At 36.2% G+C, this 27,427-nt stretch overlaps 1 protein-coding gene across 1 annotated transcript in view; it reads right to left on the minus strand.

Moving 5' to 3' along the window:
* The window catches only part of znf385d (zinc finger protein 385D), a 77,187-nt gene that overhangs the window by 18,460 nt on the left and 31,300 nt on the right, over positions 1–27,427 (minus strand). The window contains exons 3-4 of the mRNA XM_084088954.1: positions 20,727–20,834; positions 13,378–13,543 (exon numbers count right to left, since the gene is read on the minus strand). Of these exons, the coding sequence (XP_083945080.1) occupies positions 13,378–13,543; positions 20,727–20,834 (274 nt within the window). The remainder of the gene's footprint in view (positions 1–13,377; positions 13,544–20,726; positions 20,835–27,427) is intronic.

A 27,427-nucleotide genomic window follows, 5' to 3' on the forward strand; every position in this document is an offset into this window, starting at 1 on the left:
TCTGAAGGCGAAAGGGGGTCAAACACAGTATTAGTATGGTGTTCCTAATAATCCTTATGTGTGTGTGTGTGTGTGTGTGTGTGTGTGTGTGTGTGTGTGTGTGTGTGTGTGTGTGTGTGTGTGTGTGTGTGTGTGAGTGTGTGCGCATGTGCGTGTCTGTATCTGTGTGTGTGTGTGTGTGTGTGTGTGTGAGTGTGAGTGTGTGCGCGTGTCTGTGTCTGTGTGTGTGTGCGTGTATAAACACACATACGGTGCCAAGATGTTTGTGTTTATGAAAGAGCCCATCATCTGGAAAGAATTGTCCTGTCTTCAATAGGAGTGTGAATCACAGGTAATTTAACTAATTATGAATCAGATTCCACTTAATGACTCCAGTTTCATAATGATTCATGTTGGTACTTTGAGGAAACCCTTCAGATAATTTGTCATAATTATACATTAAACATTAAACAAACAAAACACTATTTGAGGTCACATTTCGGACAAGAAGAGATTGGGATCCAAAATAATGTATTTTTGACTGATTCATTAAAAATAACCGGTTCAAATGAGACATTTGTGTGTGAATCAGACTACTGTACTGTACTGTAAACTGTAAGTTTCTACAATCAAAGAGAATAATGCAATAGAAAGACGTGCGTAATACTATTTTGCATTGCACAGTTTTTTTCTCTCACATTCATTTGAGGCTGATGAAAATTGACTGACAGCAAAATATGCCCCGCCTTCTAAAAAGCACACTGTGCTCTGATTGGTCGGCTGGATCAGTGTGTTGTGATTGGTCGAGCGCTTCGAGTGTGTTTGGGAAATGTCCCGCCCCTTACCATAACCGCCAGTTTAACACACTACTAACTAACTCAACCAGGCCCCGCCCCTTTATTCTGCATATGAATTATTTAAATGAGGAATATTGTGACGTTTGTTCCCTGAAGAAACTCAAGACTGCAATGGAGGCGTTTCAGAGAGTTCAGAAACACTGATGTAGAGAAGAACTGAAGCTTTTTCATGCTCAAACAGCAACATTACACACTAAAAAAGCATATCCTCTTTAATTTAAAAGAATTTAGGTCATGAAGAGGCAATTTAAAACGTCTATGCTCAGAATTAATCAGTTTACTGCTAATGTCAAAAAGCCCACAAAGTCATTTGCGGTTTCTGTGGAGATTCACCTTGAAAGACCGATAAAGAGTAAATGAGGCGCTGACCTGAGCATTAGCCTCGTTTTCCTGAATCCCGGATCACTGGAAGTCCGATACAACCCAAACTACGATGTGTGATCAATCTGAGCACCATTTGTGTGTGAAAATAAGTCATTAAAGTGTAATTTGAGAGAGTACAGACGGCTTTGATTGTCTGTCAGTGTGGGGATGATCTACAGCCGCGGTGCGCTGACCTGTGCGCCAGAACAAGGAGAAAGAGACACAGACAGACCATGAACCAAGGAGAAAGACAAAGAGATCAATGTTCCCTCATTAATGGCCTTGATCACACTGCTCTCTCTCGGTGACAGAACAGCTTCCTCATTCCATGTAGTTCATTTTCATGTCAATAATCATTCTGCGACACTTCTGGACACACTTAACTCCTGAACGGCATTGCATAAAATAATGCATTTCAAAAGTTTGGGATCGGTAAGATTTGTAATGGCTTTAAAATAAGTCTCTTCCACTCACAAAAGCTCAAAAAACATTCATTATTATCATCAATGTTGAAAACAGTTGTGGAGAAAGTTCTATTTCATTTATTTGAAATAGAATCTTTTGTAACATTATAAATGTCCTTACTGTAACTCTTTATCTATTTAATCCGTCCTTGCTGAATAAAACTATTGATTTCTTTTTGAAATTCTTACTGACCCCAAACTTTTGAAGGGTAGTGTTTAATGTTGCAAAAGCTTTCTATTTCAGATAAATGCTGTTCTTTTGAACTTTCTATTCATCAAAGAATCCTGAAAAAGATGTTCACAACTGTTTTCAACATTGATAATAATCATAAATGTTTCTTGAGCATCAAATCCTCATATTAGAGTGATTTCTGAAGGATCATGTGACACTGAAGACTGGAGTAATGATGCTGAAAATTCAGCTTTGATCACAGGAATAAATTACACTTTACTATATATTCACATAGAAAACAGTCAATTTAAATTATAATAATATTTCACAATTTTAATTTTTAAAAAAATGTTTTATCAAATAAATGCAGCCTTGGTGAACATAAGAGACTTCTTTAAAAAACATTAAAAATCGTACCGATCCCAAACTTTTGAATGGCAGTGTGTGTGTGTGTGTGTGTGTGTGTGTGTGTGTGTGTGTGTGTGTGTAACCCAGTGAAGAATGACATATAACCCAAAGAGGTCCTACATCATGCCGTTCAAAGCATCATTCTATCACTCTTCCTGATATAGCTGAACGCTCTGGCAATCTCTGCTCTTTAATTACAGGCAGTAATAAGCTCACGTCTCAATAATCCTTCTACCCTCGTTATTATACCAACTAATCAGAAAGTTCCCTCGAGTTCTGATTACATTTTCACCATGATGCTGGATTAAGCCCTCTAATTATAATGATTACGCCCCATTATGAATCACACTGACTTGTGAAATCAGTCCCCGAGGGCCACACATTCCTGTCAGACCTATGTTTTTTTATTAATTGCCCTAAATATCTTGTTTAGAAAATTGCCATATTTTATACGGAGTGATAGCCGCTGTGAAACACCATTGAAGGAGGTCATTTGTGCCGCTGTGTCCAAAGCAACGCGACACCACAGGTTTCTCATGACAAGCAATTTATCTGTCCACACTGAACACACACCTGGTGTGTGACATGACACTCGGAGTCACGGACAATCTCAAGTTATTTGATGTTTCATGTACGATTGGGATTTTGGGCACATGAAGTTTTATGGTGCAATCAACAAATGTCCTTCCGCTCAAAGCGGTCACGGCTGGTCAGGACAGAGAGACAGGTTTAATCTCTGAGACTGAACTTCAGTGAAAACTGATCATTTCACAAGTTTGTCACATCTGAAGCCTCAGCCTTGATCAAATAAAGTGAGGATTTCATTGTTGTTTTTTAAATTAATGCTGCATCCATCCATTTATCTATCTATCCATCCATCCATCCATTTATCCATCCATCCATCCATCCATTTATCCATCCATCCATCCATCCATCCATCCATCCATCCATCCATTTATCTATCCATCCATCCATCCATCCATTTATCCATCCATCCATCCATCCATCCATCCATCCATCCATTTATCCATTTATCCATTTATCCATCTATCCATCCATCCATCCATCCATCCATTTATCCATCCATCCATCCATCCATCCATCCATCCATTTATCCATCTATCCATCCATCCATTTATCCATCCATCCATTTATCCATCTATTTATCCATCCATCCATTTATCCATCCATCTATCCATTTATCCATCCATCCATTCATCCATCCATCCATCCATCCATTTATCCACCCATCCATCCACCCATCCATCCATCCATCCATTTTTCCACCCATCCATTTATCCACCCATCCATCCATCCTTTTATCCATCCATCCATCCATTTATCCATCCATCCAACCATCCATCCATTTATCCATCCATCCATCCATCCATCCATCCATCCATCCATCCATCCATCCATTTATCCACCCATCCATCCATCCATCCATCCATTTATCCATCCATCCATTTATCCACCCATCCATCCATCCATTTATCCATTCATCAAAAATCCTGATAAAATGTATCACTGTTTCCCCCCCGAAGATCTGAATCAGCACAATGGTTTCCAACATTGATAATAATCATAAATGTTTCTTGAGCATCAAATCATCATATTATAATGATTTCTGAAGGATCATGTGACACTGAAGACTGGAGTAATGATGCTGAACATTCAGCTTTGATCACAGAAATAAATGACATTTTAACATATATTCACATAGAAAACAGATATTTTAAGTAGTAATAATATTTCACAATATTGCTGTTTTTACTGCATTTTTGATCACATAAATGCAGTCTTGTTGAGCAGAAGAGACTTCTTTCAAAAATATAAAAAGAAAATCTGTGGATCTGTGTTTTTTTCCGCAGCATCATCATCAGCTCTGACTGTAATTGTGTGTTTGTAAGGGTTTTTTCCAGTCCGGTGCGTATGAAAGGCTGAGTGGAGACGCTGAGAAAAACACATCAGGTTTTCTGATGACTGAAGTTCTCTCTTCCCAAAAGAAATGTACACTGCTCTTTCACAGACTGAAGGACCAAGGATGATAACTATAAAGATAAATATATAGTTCTAATAATCTTTCTAAATATAGCCATATGTTTACGTGGGTGATGAAAAAAACAGAGACCTTTTGGATTTGAACGGCAAGAAAATCACAGACTAACCCCTGTAAATGTTGAAAATATCTTACGTCCCCATCAGAAACAATTACGTCTGAAAAGGGGTTTAGTAGTTTCTGTGATTTGCCTCTATTAATTTCATACTGAAATGAAAACATGCGGAAGATTGGTGCACGTATGGTCAAAAAACACGAGAAGCTTTAGCATAATATCGGCAATCGCGGACATCCGCATTCGGACAGGACTCAGTTTCTCAGAGGACTTTGAATTTGACTGGAAAACAGTAGCAATTTGCAATGCAATGTGGATTGTGTGAGAGAAACAGGAATGGTAGATTCGGATTTATGATTTGGGAAGTTGTGTTTTATCAGAGTAAGATGGTGGTTCACCATCTCTTAATTAACTACACAAATATACAGCATGGTTTTTAACTCTACACGTTCACAACAAAGAATGTGCATCCGGTACGTTGTGTTTTTAATTAATTTATGAAGCCGCTTTAAACTTTACTGTTACGTATTGTTATATTACAATGCTATCATATTTTGTGCAGGCAATTAGCTTACTTCGTTGTAAACAGAAAAGCCTGACAATATCACTGCTAAATACCTTTAAGTATTGAGGTATACTACATTTATTTTTTTCTCACTGACACGCCCCAAACTCTTAAAGAAAATCCCGAGCTTCCGACTCGTATTTACGACTTTGGTGCAGTTCAAGTGCATTTCACCATAAGCCTGTGAAACAATTTTCGGTTACACTATTTTAAGGTGTCATTGTTACAGTGTAATTATATATTTAAGTACTGAGTGATATTAAGCAACTACATGTACTTACTATAGGGTTAGGGTAGGATTTGGATTTGATTGAGGGTTGGTTGCATGTAATTATGCATAATTTACTGTTATTACTATGGTAAGTACATGTAACATATGTAACAAGGACAAAGTGTTACCCAATTTTCTCTGACGTCCTCCGGGAAAACGAGTCCCACCCGAACATGTCTCTCGATGCGTCTCTTCCTTGGGAATCACGTGATTAGTCTCTTCTTCTCCTTCTGCCTGTATTGTGCAGCTCAGGCGTCCCTCCCCTGACAATCCGCTCTTTAATAGCTAATATCAGGGTACATTTCCTACGGCACTGGACTGGAACAGAGAGATGGAGGCATCTCCGTCACACACACACACACACACACACACACACACACACACACACACACACACACACACACACACACACACACACACACACACACACACACACACACACACACACACACACACACACACACACACACACACACACACACACACACACACACACACACACACACACACACACACACAGCTGACTCATCTTCTCATCTCTCTCTTTCTCTGTCCATCTCGAGCCTCAGATCACAGGATGGCACTGTGACCGAACTCTCAGACAGAGCTGCCGTCTCACTGATTAGATGTTATTTTCAGCTTTGACAAGTTCTTACTTTTGCTGCATTTTTCTATTATAAGTCTGTGGCCTCGCTATACCTGGGTTTTCTTGCCTTGATTTTTCTAGATGCAGTAGGGAAAAGGAAGTAAACTAGCTTTTACTCTCAATAATGCTTCACTTATATATATAATATAATATTCGACAAAGCTGCTATTACTTTTAGGCTACTACTACTAATAATAACTATAACAATGTAAAGCACTTTTTCAGTGACTTCACAAAACAAGCTACGCAGCTTCTTATGCATGCAAATTCAGAAGAGCAGGATGTCTTTTGTTGCTTCCCAAAGTCTTAAAGTCCCCCTGTGGTGAAAATCCAGCTTTTAATGATGTTTATAAGTCTGTGTGGTGTTTTTAATACGCTTTAAGACAAACCATGTGTAAATTCATAAGTCGACTCCATTGCTGAGTATTTTCTCCTTAAAACTGCAGTGAACCAAAGACAGTCTCAAAAACACACTTTGAAATCGCTGGTGTTTCTGACGTCACAAACTACCTTGTAACCAATCAGATCAACGTGTGATCGTCAATCAGTGGATCTCTGAGCTGAGTGAGTGGAGGCGGGGCTCATTTGCATATTCATAGAACCACGAATACTAAATGAGGCAAGGGTGTCGGGTTACATTAAAGCTATTTTAAGGCATGAAGAATGTTTTTTTTCACGGAAAAAAATTTATTTGATTTTTGTGATCAAAGATGAGTTTTAAGGGATGAAATTATTGATACAGGGGACGTTAAAGTATTATTCTTAAGGTTAATTATTTACACTGTGATAGCATTTTTAATTAATAAAATAGTAAACTGTATATTAAACTAACAATGTTTCTAACATCTAACCTTACTACCCTTTTTAGGCCTAACATGCTAACACTTTGAAACACCATGTACTAAAACATTCTATTCTGTGTTTTTGGATGTTGTATTTTTGCCATACCCCTTTTACTTTGGTTGTGTGAATGTAAAAATAACAAAAATGGGAAATGAAACTAGACAGATGACTAGGTTAGAACCTTGTGATTAACAATGAAGTAATCATTAAAACAAAGTTTGCTTTACCTAGTAACAGAAGGGTTTGCATATGAAGAACCAATCAAATTCATGTCATTTTGCCATACCTACCTATTCTATAAAAACTGTTGTATTCGTGTTAGCTGGTGGGATTCTCACTGGAATTTGTCTGAGATCCTCCGGCCTTGCTTCTTGTGGGAGATTCTCTGAGAACTGCTCAGGACATTTGCTGAGGTCTGTTTGTCGATTATTCCAGCGCAGGAAGTAAGCTAGTTAAGGGAACAAGTATTAGCACCCAGCCGATGTCGATATGTAGACGCACTAGGGTATAGGATTAGACTCAGCTGAAGTCGAGTATAGACTAAACGTCGACTGCAGACATTAGGGGACGTCGATTGTAGACGAGACCCAAAAATCTACCACAACACACACACACACACACACAATGCAGTTGCTGCAGATTTATCAGCTGCTCATCCATGATGTGAATCTCCCGTTCCTCCACATACCAAACCTGCTGTATCGAGATTAGTGAACTCACTGTCATGATCAAGACACCAGTCTGAGATGATTGAGGTTTGTGCTGGAAGTAGCCATCAGAAGATACACTGTGGTCATAAAGTGATGGACAATACTCAGGTCGTTTTATCAATGCTCAATTGGTACTAAGAGGCACAGAGTGTGCCAAGAAAACACATAACACACCATTACCACAGAAGCCTGATCCGCTGATATAAGGCAGGACAGATCCATACTCATGTTGTTCACGCCAAACTCTGACTCTACCATCTGAATATCGCAGCAGAAATCGACACTCATCAGAACAGGCGACGTTTCTCCAATCCTCTATTGTCCAGTTTTGCTGAGTGTGTGTGAATCATATCCTCCGTTTGTTGTTCTCATCTGACAGGAGTGTCACTGGTGTGTGTCTTCTGCTACTGTAGTTCTTCTGCTTCTAGGTTTGACGTGTTGTGTGTTCAGAGATGGTCTTCTGCAGACCTCGGATGTAACAAGTGGTTATTTGAGTTACTGTTGCTAGAACCGTAACATTGGTATGCAAACCATTCTCTGTAAACCCTAGAGATGATTGTGCATGAAAATCCCAGTAGATCAGCAGTTTCTGAAATACTCAGACCAACCTGTATATATATATATATATATATATATATATATATATATATATATATATATATATATATATATATATATATATATATATATATATATATATATAATAGTGTATGTTTGTATAAATGAACTTTTAACCTTAAAGTAAAGAATGAATACATTTAAATTCAAAAATAAACTTTTTTTTTTTTAAACTTTTATTCTCAAATACACCCAGACCTGTACGACCTGTAGTCTGTGTTTACTGCAAGGTCCAAAATAATTTGCATGCTAAAGTTTATAGACAAGCCCCAAGCCAAGAGATTCACTAAGAATGACGAAACATCAATGTGGAATATAACAAACAACTCAAATGCATACATGTTCTCTTCCCACACATTATTCACTTCCCAAACCTGACTGTTATTTAATGGGAGAAAAAAAAACAACAACCTTGAATTAAATGTATTAAAGTATCTCCAGCGCTTCTTTCTGCTCTCTGAAGCCGATCTATTAGCGTCTGAGCTTCTGCTATTCATTACATGTGGCAAATAAACTGGAGATAATGCAGCTTTCAGCCGCCCCCACAATTCATCTCTCTGACATCTCCGCACATTAATATTCATTACCGAGTGGCATTTTGACAAACAAACGCCCGGCTCGCCGCAAACTCTGCGAATCGGTCGGGTGTTGTGCTGCGTTCTGTGTGATGTGCCGTGATTTATCGGGAGGTTTTCTGGCCCTGCGTGATCACGTACTCAACTGGGTCACGGTGCCTTTCTTTATTCGCAAGCCTTATTAATGCAAACAATACACCGGCTCGATTAGTTTCCTGATAACGGTAGAGGTAGGTCACCGATCCCTGCGTTTCCATTCCGGAGATCCAAAGGGGAGAATTGACTAAAATGAATTGCTTCTGCTGATAGCGCTATTTATTTGCACGTGGTGCACGAGTTGTTTTAGCAGCGCATTCATGCAAATTAGGTAATGACGCAAACGTATACACACAAAACCTGCAGTGGGCTTGGTGCAAATCCCAATCTTGCAGGACGGTTCTGAGTAGTAAAGAGTGGATGCACATTATCATAATCTAATGTACTTTACTGTGATTGCACTGAGGTTTATGATTACGGCACAATCAATAATGAGCCTCATTGGAAAGGAGGCATGTTTGCACTAGAGAGAATAAAAATTACTTTATTTAAATACAGTGCATCCTTATTTTAGAACATTTAGTGCCTGTTTAAACTGGATAATAATGAAGCAAAATACAAAGCTGTACCATACAAAACAAAAAAACAATGTATGCAAAGAAATAATAAATGCAAAAAAATGTTAATAGAAAAAAGTGATACATACAACTAAAAGTGGCCAAAAGTCCTTTATGGTGTTTTATATTTTTTAAAATATTTTAAATATGAGCGAAGAACAAAACACTTTAAAACACGGTATTTATCTGATCAAGTTATTTGGCAGAAGAAGATACTGCAGCTGCAGGTTTATTTTAATGCACAGAAAAACAAAAAGCTTAGAGGAAAAATCATCCATTGACTACAACATAATCAGTAATTCATATTTTTGTTGGTTCTCTCTTGTTTTTGCATGCGTTCACAATTTGTTTGTATGACAGCCTGGCCAGAAATGATGTCAGCACAATTTGTTCATTGCATTATTTTCACAAACAAAACAACTGACTCCAAGCACAACTACGCAATATGCTGACAAAATATTCAATAAATGTTTACTTATATTTGAATAAAGGGTGAAGATGTCACTTTCCAAGGCTGGACATCACTTTTGGCCACTACTGTATACGAGTCGTCATTTTGACTTCATTACAGTAAAACAAAAAGGATTTAAAAAAAATGTGTTTCTAATTTTTTTTTACACACAAAAAAAGAGCTTAATTAAATCCTTTGTTTCTGCAGTATTTTTTTTTACCTGTTGCAATGGTTTAGTGATTTCACCCCAAAATGTTGACAAGAACAACTCCTGGTAACAGAAACATTAGCGCATCTTTTGTGTTTATGTGTTTATTGTTGCATCTACGAGTCTAACCAAAGGCATTTCATCCGGCTCATCGAGACGAGGCTTTGCTTTATAACACAAACCTGACTTCAGGCTACACGTTTGCTTTAAAGAGCCGTAAATTAGATTACACCAGGTGTTCGAGTACAAATAGACTTTTTTATTGGGCGAACTTGACTGCTGGGCTTAAACAAGCAGAACAAAAAAAAAAAAAAGAAGTGGAGTAAATTATTGGTTCCAGAACAGGTTCCAGACATGTGTTGAGTGCACCTAATCTCACAATGTGCTTGCGTACACAATTTTGTGCAATTAAACTCCAGCCGCCTGATCCAGCTGCGATCCTGCAGAGAATATAGCCAACCCCTGGATCCATAACACACACACACACACACACACACACACTTTGGATCATCTGAAACAGAAGTACGAGTCATAATGAACCACGAGAGCGATATATAACCTCACTGCACTGGGGAAGAACATCAAGACCAGGAGAGGTCAATGAAAACCAGAACCTGAAGTGAGCGTCAGGCTATTTTCCACCGGCGCACATGAATATGAAGTACTGTGCTAGTGCAATATCAACTAAATTATACTGAGAGACGCCTAGGACAGAAATTATGGCCTTTAAGCCGATTCTTGGAACATATTTCTTGTTTCCAGTTCAGAGAGAGATCTTTGTGACCGAAATAGAGGAGGAGGTCAACTCTTGTCCAGGGAAATATGATGAATGTTTCCTCCGTAGCACAAAACAGCAATAAATAGCAGAACTCAAACAGATTCGTACATTTTTAGGAGTGATCTTTGCTCGTGCAAAACTCGCCGTTTTGATGCTCGACCGTTCTGGGTGACTCAAGTTTCTGATATTCTGGGACCAGATGCAAGAAACCCCGTCAGTTACAGTAAGAAAACCCTCAGTCATAGCAGAACTGTTGCTCAGGGTTTTCTGAACTTCAGGGGCCGGTTGCATAAACCTCTAAGACTAGTCTTACAAGTTAGACATCAATTTATTTTCTTTAAGACGGTTAATAGCTTTTTTAAATCAGTTACATAAAAACGTAGATAAGCCTACTTTGATATGGAAAACTAAAACTGACTGCCCCTGACTAACTGCTAGTAGGTCATACTAGAACTTAAGACACTGTCTTAACATTATGGCTATGTTTATGCAACCGGCCGCAGGTGTTTCATGCAACCGGCTGCTGATCTTTAGATTTGACTCGATGTAAAGGTGTGCTCACGGTTAACATTGCTCCATTCAATTTCCTGAGCAAAATTCAGTAATTTCAGCGCAAATTGGCACAAGAATTTCGCCTGATGGACGTTCTTCCTATGCAAATTTCCTTTCAGATTCAAGCTTATGTTCTGCATGGCTGGAGATTCGTAACTTAGCAAAGCTTAGCAAAACGTCAATAGTATAAAACTGTCCATTATTAAGAGGCTGTTTGTGTTTAGGTTGGTTTGTTTGCGACTGCACAGCTTTGGAGCAGTTTTTCTTTAGTTCTTCATTCATTGTATTTTGCAAGTTTAAAATTATTATTTTTTTGTTGTTGTTTACACGCATTTGTTTTTTGCAATTAAATACAGCTTTGTATTTTGCACGATTATTTACTATATGAATCATTATTTTATTGATTTATTCAGGGTTGGTTGGTTCACTAGCCAGCAGAATATCTTTGGATGTTTATTTTATGTTTTATCACTCATTGTATTTCATCACATCCAGACGCGCTTTTTTGTAATCTGCAAAATTTTGCCAACCAATGGTAAATGTATGCGACTATACCTTAAGTCTGTTTATTTTGCCATTTTACTGTCAATAAATCTTTGAAAAATGTATTATATGCAACATGCATTGTTTTGTTTTTGTTTTTTTTGTGCAATTAAATACAGCTCTTTATACAAATCATCATTTTGACTCCAATGAGACACGTTCTTTTGCTGAAAGATTGCACGCAAAATCATTGCAACAACTTTATTTTTTACCTGCGACCTGAACAACGCTAAATGTGATGCACCTTAAGTCTTATAATAATTTTTTTTTTTTGCTGTTTTATCATCCGCCAATCATTAAATTCATATTAACCTGTATGTACTATTTCACTATTTTAGGTGTGACATATTAAGATCTGTCCAGGGACAGCAGATGTAAAATAGCCTTTTGGCTAATTCTGGCACACTATACATTTATTTATGTATTATTAGTGTGCATTGTCCCTGTTAAATAAACCTGAAATAAATAAAAAAGCAAATGCTCACTTTAAAAAAGAAACAACGCGCTTTGCTTCAAGCCACAAGATTTGAGTCATCATTAAAGGGATACTTCAGGATTTAGCTTTGTATTAGTAGAAAACCTGTAGTATTTTCGAATTACCGTGCTTCCCTCCCTCATGTCCCCCTGAGACGAGAGATTTATGTATTTTTTGTCTGGAAAAAATCCTCTGATGACGCAAAAATCGGAATTTTGCGTCATCGGAGGATTTTCTGGCCAGAGGCGAGAGACTACAGCCAGTAGGAGGCGCTGTCCCGCATGTGTTCAGCCCGCCCATAGAGGGATCTCACTCACAGAATGTACACACAGTGTCAGCCATCTTTCTTTGGAAGCTAAGCTAACAGGCTCTTGTTCTGTGGAGAAAGCCGAGTAATGGGGGTTACCATCCTCTTTTTCCCGGACATGTCCGGCCGTCGAGATCGTCCAAAATGTCCGGGATTCGGCTTTTGCTTTCTGCAGTCGCCATTCATTGTTTACATGCACACCTTTTGCTTCAAACTAACTGAATTCATTCCGATTGGTGAATCTGAATGTAGTGTTTACATGAACGCTAAACAAGTGATCGGTTGATGTGCGTTTTAACATTGCTAAGAAAATTCCCGCTCCTCCGTGAGAGATGCGAGACCCGGTGCGTCTCAGTAATCACGCCGCCGGCCTCGCGTCGTTCTCCCGCGGCTCAGCCTCGTCCTGCTCGCCACAGTAAACATGATGAATGGCGACTGTAGGACGCAAAAGCCGAATCCCGGACATTTTGGGCGATCTCGAAATCCCGGGCAGACTCGTCACGGAGACTCACTAGTAGCCTAGCCGCTCTCTTACCGGTAGGCGTGGCTTGGGCGTGGCCTCGTAGGGCAGCGAAGCAAGTGCATTCTGGGAGTTGTTGTCTTTTATCCACATAAGCCAAAAATACATTTTCTGGCTTTTCTCAGTCTAGAAAGCTCCAAATTCAAAAATAATTTCATATTTCTTCTACATAAATGACCCATTTTAAATACACATTCATCTTTCCAGCGGTGAAGTATCCCTTTAAACAGTTTAATATTTAGGGTTTGGAGTTTCTTCAAGCAAGCATGAGTGACAGTAACAGTGAGTTACGCCTCTTCTCTTACCTTTTCTGTCAGTGTTTCCGGTCGAGGGAGAAAGGCTCTTAGGAGGATCCTTGTCGGTGTTTTCCCTGCTGACCGGCGAACTCTTGTGTTTGAGGCTTTTCGGCGCGTCCAAGGATTTCAGCTTCTTGGCGTGTTTGGTGCCTTTGTAGTGGGCCAATGCCTGGCTCTAGGAAACACAGAACAGGCCAACCCGTGGAGAGGGCCAGCCCAGACCAGGTGTTAGCAACATCAGACCAGACTCTGAGCCATCAGGAGCAAACAAACTCACGTGTGTCGACATCAAACCAGCGAGGGTGAGCCCAGTCAAATACAGCTCTCGGTGTGTGAAAGCCTGCACTATATTCACACGGGATAAGTATTACCTGGTGACCTCTAGTCATTTGTAATAATTGTGGAGGTTGTCTGTGATCGTAATCCCGCGCGAATCGGCCATGTCTGTAATTTACATTTACATTTAGTCATTTAGCAGATGCTTTTGTCCAAAGCGACTTACAAATTAGGACTAAATTAAGCGAGTCATCGTGAAGAGGCAAAAAACTACGCAAGAAGTGCTCAAAATACGAAGTTCAGGCATTGTTCAGAGTAGCATAAGCCCGATACGCAAGGATTTAAAGGAAAGGAAAGATTTTTTTATTTGATTTTTTTATTTATTTTATGAGGTTAAGTGCTCACGGAAAGATGGATAAAAAATGTGTAATTTGTAAAGTAAAAATTCCCCCGCAAATGAGCTACCATATTTCGCCGAACACCGAGGTCATGTGATGATATTAGTCCCGTGCGAATCGTCATCTCTGTGATTTGGTGGGTCGTATATCATTTTATCAAGGTTTATGTTTCCTACGTGCTTTTTTTATCCATCTTTCATGAAGAATAAAGGCTGCGTTGGAGTGTTTTGATAGTATTTTGGGTGCTGGGTCATATCGCTATACACCACACAACTATACAATTTGCAGAAAGAGAAATCTGAAAACCATCAGAAGAGCAAAAAAGAAAAAGAGTGATTAGATGGAGATGGATGACATGTATATCAGCATGCGGTGAGGAACATTCTTCTGTTTATGATATATCATACAGCTAGACCTATAATAACGACAAGACATTTCCAAGCAATAGCCTATCGACAACAAATCCGGGAGATAAGTCAGTAAATTCGAGTAAAATCACAGGATTCGTTAATCCCGTGCGAATGCGCCACACGAAATTCAGATGTGTGTGTGTGTGTGTGTGGGGGGGGGGGGGTGTTAATACTAACACCCAAGATGCTTTGAAATATTGGAGAAAGAAATATAAACTGTACAAATGTTGGTTAATAGACACAGGATTCTGTTATATTTTTATATAAGATTAGCAAACATCATTTAAAAAATTATTAATAATAATTATAATTATTCTAAGCTATAATCTTTCCATATACAGTATATATATATATATATATATATATATATATATATATATATATATATATATATATATATATATATATATATATATATATATATATATATATATATATATATATATATATATATATATATATATATATATATATATATATATGTATATAACATAATAATACAATATTTTAAAATTTATCAATTATTGTCAATTAGATTTTTTCATATTTATTGAAAATGAAATAGTTACATTAAATTGATCACTATAATAATTGCATAATTAAATTGTACTTATACTGATAATTAAATTATATTGACAATATATTGGTTACAATTATAATATGTCTTAAATATATAACCACCAGTATATTTTAATCATATAAAAAAATGTGTTAAGGTCAGTTTTTATATATATATATAGGGTACAAACACACAACATAACATTTATTAACATAACAATCATTGTGACAATAAAAAAAGTGACAATAAATTTGTCTGTTTTTGTTTTTTTTACCCAAGACATTAATTTGTAATTTTATGTCTATTCAATGTTTTCATCTGCAACAGTAATTTAATATCTTTGATAAATCTGTCAATAAATATTGATTGAGTGTGATCTAGCATACTTTAATTGCACCAGTCGAACAGCACAGACGTCTGTGAATAAGGTGCTATAATCTATAATGAGCTTAATTTACATATAAAGGAGACGAGTTTGTGCCAGAAAGAATGACAATGACTTTAATTAAACATTCACGGCGTTCACTCAGTGCATTTAGTGCCTGGTTAAAACTGGAATGATGAAATAATCAGCATATCATATAATTAATTTGACTATAATTTTCAGTTGATTGACAGACCTACTTCTGATTCATGCATTACTAAGTTATATATAATTAAATAATCAACTGTTTAACCCAGTGGTAATGCATCTTATGCTTATGTAACGCATTACATTATAAGCTCAGACACATGCTATCGCAAAACTCAGAAGTTTGGGAGTCGAGTCTCCTGTTTGAGGAGTGATATTGTTATGTTCCCTTATAGGATTTATTATGGCTCAGTTTGACCATGCAGGCCTTACACACCGTCCTTTAATCGCCCTTGTTTAGCTCTCCGCTAACTCCTAAACGCCCGTCTGACATTGCTAACAGCGGGAGGAGCTACAAGAGACGGACACACACTTCTTTCAATAAATAAGGCAGTCGACGACCTCACTATATGCAAAAACACACCGGCATGTGAGTAACAAAGACACGTACACAACTACATGTTTGCCAGCAAGTTATATAATATATAAATAAATAAATAAATACAAATGTACAGTAAGCATAAAATATTATGAATATTAAAAAGTAACTAGTTATTTTAAAGGCATGCAATAAAAAACACACACACTAAATTCCAGTATTGCCATTAAGTTAGAAACAAAATAAATATTAAATAAAACACATAAAATGTAATATAAAATGATAAAGCCACAATTTATTATAAATTATAAATTATTAGATTATAAAAAAATGTATGTGAATAACAAAGACACACATGCTTAAGTTCACATTTTTGCCAATGGTAAGTTTTTTTTTATTAAATAATAAAATAAATACATATAAATAGATGCAATAAATATTAATTTGGATTTTATTTAAAATATTGTAAATTATTCATGATTATAAAAAGTATATTACTGGTCATAAAACTGTATTTTGCATTATTATATAGTATTTTCCATTATTCAATGGTGAGTAAGTTGTAATAAATAAATAATAATAATAAATAAATAAATAAATAAATAAATAAATAAAATATATAAATATAAAAAAATATATTAAATTATTTTAATAATTACATCTTAAAAAATATTATAAATTAGGAATTATAAAACAATTAATACATATTTTGCATTTTTGTTCACTGGGGAGTAAGTTAGAAAAAAATATAATAAATAAATAAATAAAATAACAAATAAATATTTTTTTTTTTAAATCACAATAATCCTAAATAATTATATTTATTTTAATAATTAAATTTAAACATTATAAATTAGGAATAATAAAAAATGTATTTATTATTTATTACTGGCCATAAAACTGTATTATCTTCCGTATCATAATTAATAAGCTAGTCTATGTCTCTTAGTAAAACATTACTAAGTTCACTCAGATTTGGTGCTTGTTGAGTTTCAGTTCAATATCTGGCTAATAACATAATTCATGCTAATATTCCTCTCAAGATGCATTTCTGTACAATACCAGCTTGTTTGCCAGAGAGGTCATTTTATAAGGACATTAAGGGCAGATACACCGTTATGAAAAGCAATAAGACATCATGACAGATCAGTCTTCTTTTGATATATTGCATTTGTACAAATAGCAGTGCGGGATATGGATCATAATCATATAGATTTATATCACGGGGGGTTGTAAGTAACACATCATTTGAGCGAGATAGTGTTATGAAAATAGCTTTAACACCAAGATAAATGGGGTGTTTCTCGACACCTTCCAGCTATTGGTCTCGTCGGCCAATCACAGGGGAGAATGCAGTGACACAGATAGATGTCATGTGTAATCTGTGCCGCAATCAAGCATTCATAAAAGGCACGACACGGAAGAGGAGTCACGGTGAGGGCCGAGAGCAAACGCCCGAGCGAAGAGAACCCGTCCTGCTTTAACTGAGACGGACACCTGCAGCGGGACGGTGAAATGATGCCATCCATCAGTCACGGCCAGAGGAAATCACAGCCAGTCTGTGCTTGGCAGAAACCAGCAAACGCTCTTCAACAACTAACTGGGTTTACTCTCCCCTGCCATTAGAAACTGAACATCCAGAATCCAGAATCAAGTGCCTCAAATTCATGTGAGTAACAAACACAGGTGACCAGTAATCAATCTATCCTCTATCTATCTATCTATCTATCCTCTATCTATCTATCTATCTATCCTCTATCTATCTATCTATCCATCTATCCATCTATCCATCTATCTATCTATCTATCTATCTATCTATCCATCCATCCATCCATCCATCCATCCATCCATCCATCCATCCATCCATCTAAAATGTATATAATAAATTAAAATGAATTGTAAATAACAAATATAGGCATCTGAGTAACAAATACACATATGCCAGTAAGTTATAAATAAATAAATGCATTAATAAATATTATGAATTAATTTTATAAATTATAAATTAATTGTTAAGAACAAAAAAAGTGGTCATGTGAGTAACAAAGACACTAAATTAGTTATAAATAAATAAATAAATAAATAAATAAATAAATAAATAAATATGACAAACTATAAATATTTTAAATTAATATTATATACTATAAATACCTGTAAAAAAATATTAATAAAAAAAGACACCCTAAGTTAGAAAAAAATAAATAAATAATATTTAATAATACATAAATACAGATAAAATATAAATATGTAGCATTATTATACATAATAAATATTTACAAATATATTATAAACTATAAATAAAAAATATTATAAATTATAAATAATTGTAAAAAAAATAAAATAAATTATAATAGAGTAACGGACACATGCTAAGTTCCAGCAAGTTAGAAAAAAGTGAAGAAAAATTAAATGATGAATAAATAAATACAAATAAAATAAATATAAAAAAGTAACATATTATACATTATAAATACAAATATAATATATTATAAAACTATAAATTAAAAATATTATAAATTATAAATAATTGTAAAATAATAATAATAGAGTAAGAGACATATGATAATGTCCAGCAAGTAAAAAAAAAATGCATTAAATTAAAATAAATATAAAACGGTAAAATTATTAAACATAATAAAAATGAAATATATTATAAATCATAAACAATTATAAAAAAAAAAAAAAAAAAAACACAAACACAAAAGGTGGGCATTAAACAGCTGCCACCGTGATGCCGAGCCTTTAACTAAGACAGACACCAGCAATGGGACGCCATCAATCATGGCCAAAGGAAATTACAGCCAGTCTGTGTTTGGCAGCAACGGGCAAAAGCTCTTCAAAAACTAACTAGGTTTTCTCTCCCCCACCATTTTAAACTGTATTTATAATTCATACACCCAGAAGAATCCATAACCAAGTGTCTCATATTCAAATAGACCTGTGGCGATATATGAAAACCAAATATCATTTTTCAAAAGTCGCCCGGAACGTCTGGCTGTACTCTGTAACTCTCCAGAAGCCATTTATTTTTTGAAACTGTGCCATGTGAAAGCTTCCCGTGCTCAGATTGGAGCTGATTGGAAGCTGGAGCACAAACGACCAATGATAATGAGGTTTCGCTGTGCATGCGGCGTGATTTGAATGCAAAATCTCTCCCAGGCGCTCTCTGTGATTGGCTACTGGAGAGCTACAGGCGCTGTGATTGGTCGACCGAAGCCCCGCCCCTTCATCCTGTCACACGGTTCTGATGGATGCCCATAATGAGCTGTGATTACTGTTTTGATAGGCCTCAGTCTTGCGGATATTACAGCTTAATATCTGACAGTGATGGCGTAAATGACCACCTAATATAGAGGATATGGGCAATGCTGTTTTTAAATAATCATATTTGGATTAAATACCTCTGATGAAAGCGTGGCACACAGCCAGACGTTCTCCTGAATTGAAAATGACAAGGGATGGATGAAGGTTCATCAAGGGATGGATGGCCATTTCAAAGTCACCTTCAATGAATATAGTCAGTGCATGTCTATAGTCTCAGTGTAATAGATGGCTGGACACTCATTTCTGACTGTATAAATGGATCAGGACTTCTTTACTTATTTTACACACAGTGTATCAATACTTAAAATCCTTGAATATACAGTAGGGTAAAGATATTGATTCCCAAAACAAATGACTCTTCTGAATTGATTCTTTATTATACATTAAAAACAATGCACAACTCTTATGCGCTGGTTCTTTTTCCGAATCAAACACATACAACACAACCAGTGTAGTCTGATTCAAAACCAAATGACTCTTATGAACTGGTTCTTTTTATCGAATCAAACACATACAGCGCAACCAGTGTAGTCTGATTCAAAACCAAATGACTCTTATGAACTGGTTCTTTTTATCGAATCAAACACATACAACGCAACCAGTGTAGTCTGATTCAAAACCAAATGACTCTTATGAACTGGTTCTTTTTATCGAATCAAACACATACAGCGCAACCAGTGTAGTCTGATTCAAAACCAAATGACTCTTATGAACTGGTTCTTTTTATCGAATCAAACACATACAACACAACCAGTGTAGTCTGATTCAAAACCAAATGACTCTTATGAACTGGTTCTTTTTATCGAATCAAACACATACAACACAACCAGAGTAGTCTGATTCAAAACCAAATGACTCTTTTGAGCTGGTTCTTTTTTGTCGAATCAAGCGCAAACAACACGACCAATGAAGTTTGATTCTTGAAATGAATGACTCTTTATGAACTGAATGGTTATGGTTAATGAAAGACAGGTTAGCGTTTGAATCAGTCTGAAACACTGTCCTGTATAACTGACAGCATTAGCAGAGAGAGAAAATGCATTTCTTGTAAGTGAATGTTCCATTAATAACTGAAATACACCAAAAACCTAGACAGGAACATAGTGTCGGGCCAGATCCGGCCCACATCTGGCACGTGTGGAATCTGAAGAATCAAATCAAACTGAATCAGAATCCAACTGAGCGTTTGTGAATCAAATTATATGAATCAGAAAAGCAGCCCTGCTTGAGTGAATACTTTTAAGTTTTCCAATGATTGGTCACAATATAGAGGTGAATAAACTTCATAAACAGATGCAGAAAGTGATAAGACAACTAACACACAATCAAAGCAATTAAACTACCCGTAATACTGGCTTTATTGCATCATCTCGACTGTGTTGGATGATCATATCTGTAGCTTTAGGTGGGAATATCAGAGTCAGGGTGAACACACACTCACCTGTGAGTTAAACCTCAGCTGGCACACGCCACACGAGACCGCTTTCCTTTTAGCCGAGGCTGAAGCGCTCAACGTGTGATGTAAAACAGCCTTCTGAACTGGATCCATCTGAGGAAGAGAGAGAGAACGGAAAACCAGTTTTATTAGCCTCACTCAACCCAGCGGCGTGCTGAATGTCAACTCTGTTACCCATCTGACGGCGTGATAAACCGTGGCCCTCGGGGGCTTCAGCAGAAACACGGCATGTGGTTGAGCAGCGAACGCACAGTCTGGAACCAGTTAAAGGCCAACGCAATTTCACAAACACACACACACACACACTCTCTTCAATCAACGCGGCGGGAAAGAGGAGGGCAAAACAACTTCCACCGAGGATTTCATGAGAACCCAAATCAAAATGATACACTCAGAAAGGTCTTCTGAAATTACATGAGTTATGAGTGACAGGTCAGCCTGGGAATCTCTACTTTCTCTGGGAAAAAAGTAGATTAAAGTTACTGTTTCATAACAATGTTTAGTTAAACATGCACATTTAGAGTTTTGCTGTAAAAACTAAGCATTTACTGAAAACTAAATGTCATAAATGTGACCCTGGATCACGTCACCAGTCTCGAGTCGCACGGGTATATTTGTGGCAATAGCCAACAATACATTGTATGGGTCAAAATTATCGATTTTTCTTTTATGCCAAAAATCATTAGGATATTAAGTAAAGATCATGTTCCATGAAGATATTTTGTAAATTTCCTACCGTAAATATATAAAACATTTATTTTTGTGAGTGAATGCAGCACAATCGCCAACATAAATGAACAACTTTAAAGGAGATTTTCTCAATGTTTTGATTTTTTTGCATCCTCAGATTCCAGATTTTCAAATAGCTGTATCTCAGCCTAATAGTGTCCTGTCCTAATAAACCATTATTTAACCATTACTTATTTATTCAGCTTTCAGATGATGTATACATCTCAATTTCAGAAAATTTACCCATGGTACTGGTTTTGTGGTCCAGGGTCACAAATATACAAAACATTATTTATTTTTTATATTAATTTATTTATTTAATTAATAATCGTTCAGAAATTAGTCAGAAATGTTAAAATCCTGAAAAATCCCATTCCTAGTAACTTCATGTTGTTTATTTGTTTTTTATGTATCGGACCATTGAATTATCAGAAAATAAAGCCTTATTTTCGGGTGTGCCTTATTTTCTAATAATTCAATGTGCTGGAGTCAATTAATCCACTTATACGGTTCCCACACTTGTTGTGACATTGTCCAGATGTTTTATTTCAAGACATTTGTCAGGTTTTTGTCCTTTAAAACGCTTGTGTGTAGGACTAATTCCTTACGCATCTCATCCCATGCCTCTGTTGCGGACTCCAAAACGTAATTTTAGAGCTCGTAACAGAGACTTGAGACACTGATAGCAATCTAATGCAGTTATTAATCCAGTTATTAGAGAGAGAGAGAGAGAGAGAGAGAGAGAGAGAGAGAGAGAGAGAGAGAGAGAGAGAGAGAGAGAGATTAAGCAGCTGTAATAGTGAAACTGTAAGTTTATCTGCTTCAAGAACAGCGCTGTTATTTCCTCACAAGCTTTATATAAAAATAAATAATTAAAATGCTTCTAAAATAGTAGTTTTATTTTAAGTATTTTAAAAATATATTTAAAATTATAATAATAAAACTTTATATTTAGTTTCTCAAAAGTACTAAAAAGTAATAATCATAAGGAATCAGATTAGAGTTTAAATCACAACTTGTTCAATTCTTTTTGAATTTTATCCCTGTTATCTTTCTATTGTTTAATTTTTTTAAATTATAAATAATAAATAATTTAAACGTTACTAAAAGTAGTATTGTTTTTGTTTAGTATTTACTTAAATTAAATAAAAGTTGATAATACTTTGACTTAAATTTTAGTAGTTTTACTTCTTTAAGAGTGTGAAGGAAATTGTTAAAGGAAACCAAAAAATTGATTCCATAAATTGAAAATAAAGGGTAACATCTAAATTAACTGGTTTATTCAAGTCAAAAATATTATGTAACATCCCAGAACCAACCTACATGCATAAATGTATACCAACAAAACTCATTTTGATGGGTTAAATCAGGTAGAAATAGCTCAGTACGGTAACAATTGCATGTTGTTTATTTATTTTGGTCAGTTGCTATATGCTTTCATCTAAAGCTGCGAATTTAATTTATGTGCAAAATTGAACTATCATATAAAAACAATTGCAAGTAAAGCAGCGTTTCCATCCAATGTGCTCAAGAGAACAAAATTGTCACTTTCAGGGAAATTAACACAAAATATCAGTAATAAAAACTGTAATCATACTCTTTTTCCTCTCAGAGCGTCAGACGAAATACAATAAACGCTGTCATGTTCTCTTGGTGTTCGGGAACGCAATCGTGTGAGACGCTTCTGGAGGGAATTAAACCAAATCATTGCATTGGTTCACTGGTTACTCCAGTTATCCAATCACAGCCTCCGCTGAGGCAAAGTCACATGAGTTTTTAAGGGATTTATTCAGTAAATGCATTTCCATTCTTGTTTATGTGCATGTCTTCTTATCGGATAAAGAAATGTATTCGCCTCAATAGAGCACGTATGTGTTTTATGCACAGGATATGACATCGTAAGGGTGGTCTTCGAGCATCTCAGCTGGAGATGAGGTAGTGAAATTACACTGATGCTCTCAGCTCCGGCTTGCTGCATTCATTCGTCCTTTTATCAGATAACAGTCCGTCTTCTCAGACTGATATACTGGCGCCTATCGCTCTCGTCTCTGATGTCTGTTCTATGATGCTTCAACATCTCGAACCTACTGCAGCCGCCGGTGTTACACAAGCAGAAATCACTTTCGATTCACCATCGTCTTTTGCGGCCAGCTGCAGATGAGGCTCCTAAATCAATTTCACTTAAAGCCCAGACAAATGACACGCAGTTTAAAAACCTGATACGCTCTTCTTTATTAGACGACACCAGGCCAATCAGTCGCAGTAAGTTATGCTCTGATGTCAATAGCCATGCCATATTGGAACCACATGTACGTGTTTGATAGCTTGACACCGTATCTGAAAATGTTACATAATATAATTGCGGCATAAATCTCAAGCACGGCTAGAAGTTGAGGAGACGGCAGTTTAAACCAGAAGGATGGGTGCAAGTTTTGGAGAACATCCAGCTGGCCAGAGGAGAGCTGCTGGGAAATCAAAGGACTCAGAGGACGTTAAAAAAATAAAATAAAATAAAAAACCGCAGGAAGTGTGTGAGAAAAAGAGCAGAGAGAAAAGAAAAAGAGACAAACCATCTGTGCGCGGTGATGACCTCGCGCTCCAAACACGCCGGGGTTCAGCGAGGAACCGCTGCTTCTCATTTAGAGCATTTACATGCACAATAAAAACCTGATAACCATCGAAAAACAACTCATTATGAAAACTCAGCAAGACAAGAAAAACTGCAGAACGCGTGCTTAAGTGAGATTTTGAAATTGCCAGGGTTTTCTCGCGAAAACAAACATGCACACAATGAATAAGCAGTAAGTGTACAAAATAATTGGTCTACTAAAAAGAAAGCGGTTTACGTGATCTCACACATCTTATTGACCCCTGAAAAACTATGAATGACAAACTGGTTATACAGTAATGGCCAGAAGTGATGTCCGGCCTAGGAAAAATGATATCTTCACCCTTTATTTAAATAAAAAATGACAAATTGTGCAAATATAATTTCGGCCAGGCTGTCATACAAAAGAAATTATGAACACATGCAAAAACAAAAGAGGACCAATGAAATATTAATAACTGATTATGTTGTAGTCAATGTAAGCTATTTCCTGTCAGCCTTTGTTTTCCTATTCACATTAAAAAAAAACACACACAAAAAAAACCCTGTAGCTGTTGCCTTTTTTGTCAGATAAATACATTAACCAAGTTTAGTGTCTTTAGTGTCATATATATTTATATAAGTGTCTAATATACTGTATATATATATATATTGATGGTTTAATAAAACTTGTAGGGTCATTAAAAAACAAATATCCCCTCCGAACGTCACTTTTTGCCACTACTGTAAAATCACTGTGAAACGCTTTTTGCAACCCCTTTAATTTTAGTAATCTGATTTTTTGAGTGAAACAGGATATTCAAAAATTAAAAATTTAGGGCAGGATTTAATTCATATCTCGGCTGAAAGGGAAAGTTGTTTAAGAGGCAGAGCAAGTTTGTGAAAAAAATTAAAAAAATTAATAACATGCATAAATCATGCACATTATAACCAAGAACATGCATTATAGTCACGATGTAACAGAAGTAGTGACAGATATTTTTTTTCCCATACTGTAACGTGCATCAGAGCAAAAAACTGATTATCGGATCAGTTAGGCGGATCTGAATGCGAGCTTGCAGTCGATTGTAAGAAAAGCCCAGGGTTTGAGTAAACTAAATGATCTGGCATTAAAAATTATATTAGATTTTGAATAAAAATGATGAAGTCAAAAAAAGTTTTGGTTACACTTTATTTTAAGGTGTCATTGTTACAGTGTAATTATATATTTAAGTACTGAGTGATATTAAGCAACTACATGTACTTACTATAGGGTTAGGGTAGAATTAGGGTTTGTTTGAGGGTTAGTTGCATAATTTACTGTTATTACTACGGTAAGTACATGTAAAATATGTAACAAGGACACTGTAAAATAAAGTGTTACCAAAATGAAACATGCACGGGTGAATTTTGACTCCATGCCGACTTTAAACGTGCAAATAAGGAAACGCTAACATCAGAGGTTTATTATAATCAGAAAATCTGTAAAGTTAAAGTGTCACAGATACAGTTAACATTAAAATGAAGTAGGCCTACATCCTTTCCACACGGGGACCTTTTAAAAAGATAAAGAATCGATTCAACTGGCAGAAAAAGCTTCACTCCTACGACTTCAAGATGTCTGAGTGAAAACACTGTGTTATTTTCCTAAATTGCTTTAAGGGAAACTTCAGAAATGTTCTCTGACACATTAAGTGCCCTATAGCACTTCCCTGCTGTATAATTTATGTCCAGATCTGGTTTGTTCCTGCAAGTGGAACCTCAAGGATGTCAAGATATTCAAACTCGTCTTAAATCAGCCTCCCGTTGCCCGCTGACAGACACGAGACGTCTTCTGACACACACATCTTCATGCAACGCAAACATGTCAGTCTGTGAGCGTGAACCTCTCGCTGCGCACTTACTCTTCCTCTTTAACACAGATCTGAGCCGTGGGAGCTGACAGCTGACGGGACGCGTGATCACGTCACCTTACAGTATGACCCATCTGACATTTATGGGGTCTCGTTTCACAAAAAAAAAACAAAAAAACCCCAGCATATCTACTTTTACTAGGTGTGTGAATCTATTGGTTGAAAGCAAATCGATTTGACGCAAATGAAAATTGCATTTAGAAAAATTCACTTTTACATAGTTACATTTCTTCACATTGTTCTTTTGAACTTTCTATTCATCAAAAAATCATGAAAAATGTATCATGGTTTCCATATGAAGCGGCACAACTGTTTTCAGCATTGATAATAATCATAAATGTTTCTTGAGCATCAAATCATCATATTAGAGTGATTTCTGAAGGATCATGTGACACTGAAGACTGGAGTAATGATGCTGAAAATTCAGCTTTGATCACAGGAATAAATTACATTTTACTATATATTCACGTAGAAAACAGCTATTTTACATTGTAATAATATTTCACAATTTTTATTGTAGTTTTGATCAAATAAGTGCAGCCTTGAAGAGACTTCTTTCAAAAACATAAAGAAGATCTTACTGACCCCAAACTTAAATTAATTGCATCAAACTAGAAAGGAAAAGCATCACCTATATTTACATTACATCTACATTACTTTAAAAATGCATTATAATTGTGAGTAATTATAATTTTAGCATTTACAATTGATTTTGTAAATTGATTTTGAAATAGATTTTGTAAAACAAGTGATCAATTATTAGAAAGGAAAAGCATTACCTACATTTACATTACATCTACATTTCTTTAAAAATGCATTATAATTATGAGTAATTTTAATTTTAGCATTTACAATTGATTTTGAAATAGATTTTGTAAAACAAGTGATCAATTATTCAAAAGGCCCATTTTAAGTTCCATCAGCAGGGTTTGTAATCAATGCATGAATCTCTCTGAGAACCGCTGAGCTACACGACTCTCCAAGTATCTGAGAGCGGCTTCAGACCACAAAAAATTAAACAGCCTTGTTTGATTGTTGCTTTTATGGATGCATCTACTGAACGGCCCTAGTGGTAAACAGATCAGCAGAACTTACAAAGTGTTTATTCTGTAGAAACAAAGCGCAAGAGAAAACATAGACCGAGTTTTGATGACCGAATCCAGTCGTGGCCAACACCAACCACACATAAAGTGGGATAAATGACCTGTCAGAAGCAATACCAGCCCTTATGTTTTTCCCAATTACACACTCACACGTGTGAATCCCAATCCAAGTGTCTATTGATTTTAACCACCAGAATTTACAATTCAAAACGGGATGAGGAGGCCAGGATGATGAACAGCGCGCTCTCCTTCATGAACACAAGCAACATTATCCCACAGTCAGACGCTTCGTGCGAGTGGGAATCATCAACCCGTGAGACCCAGATAACATCCAAACAAATCTGAGGGAGCACA

This window comes from Abramis brama (genome assembly GCF_963993115.1).
Source record: "Abramis brama genome assembly, chromosome: 17".
NCBI classification, from domain to species: Eukaryota; Metazoa; Chordata; class Actinopteri; order Cypriniformes; family Leuciscidae; genus Abramis; species Abramis brama.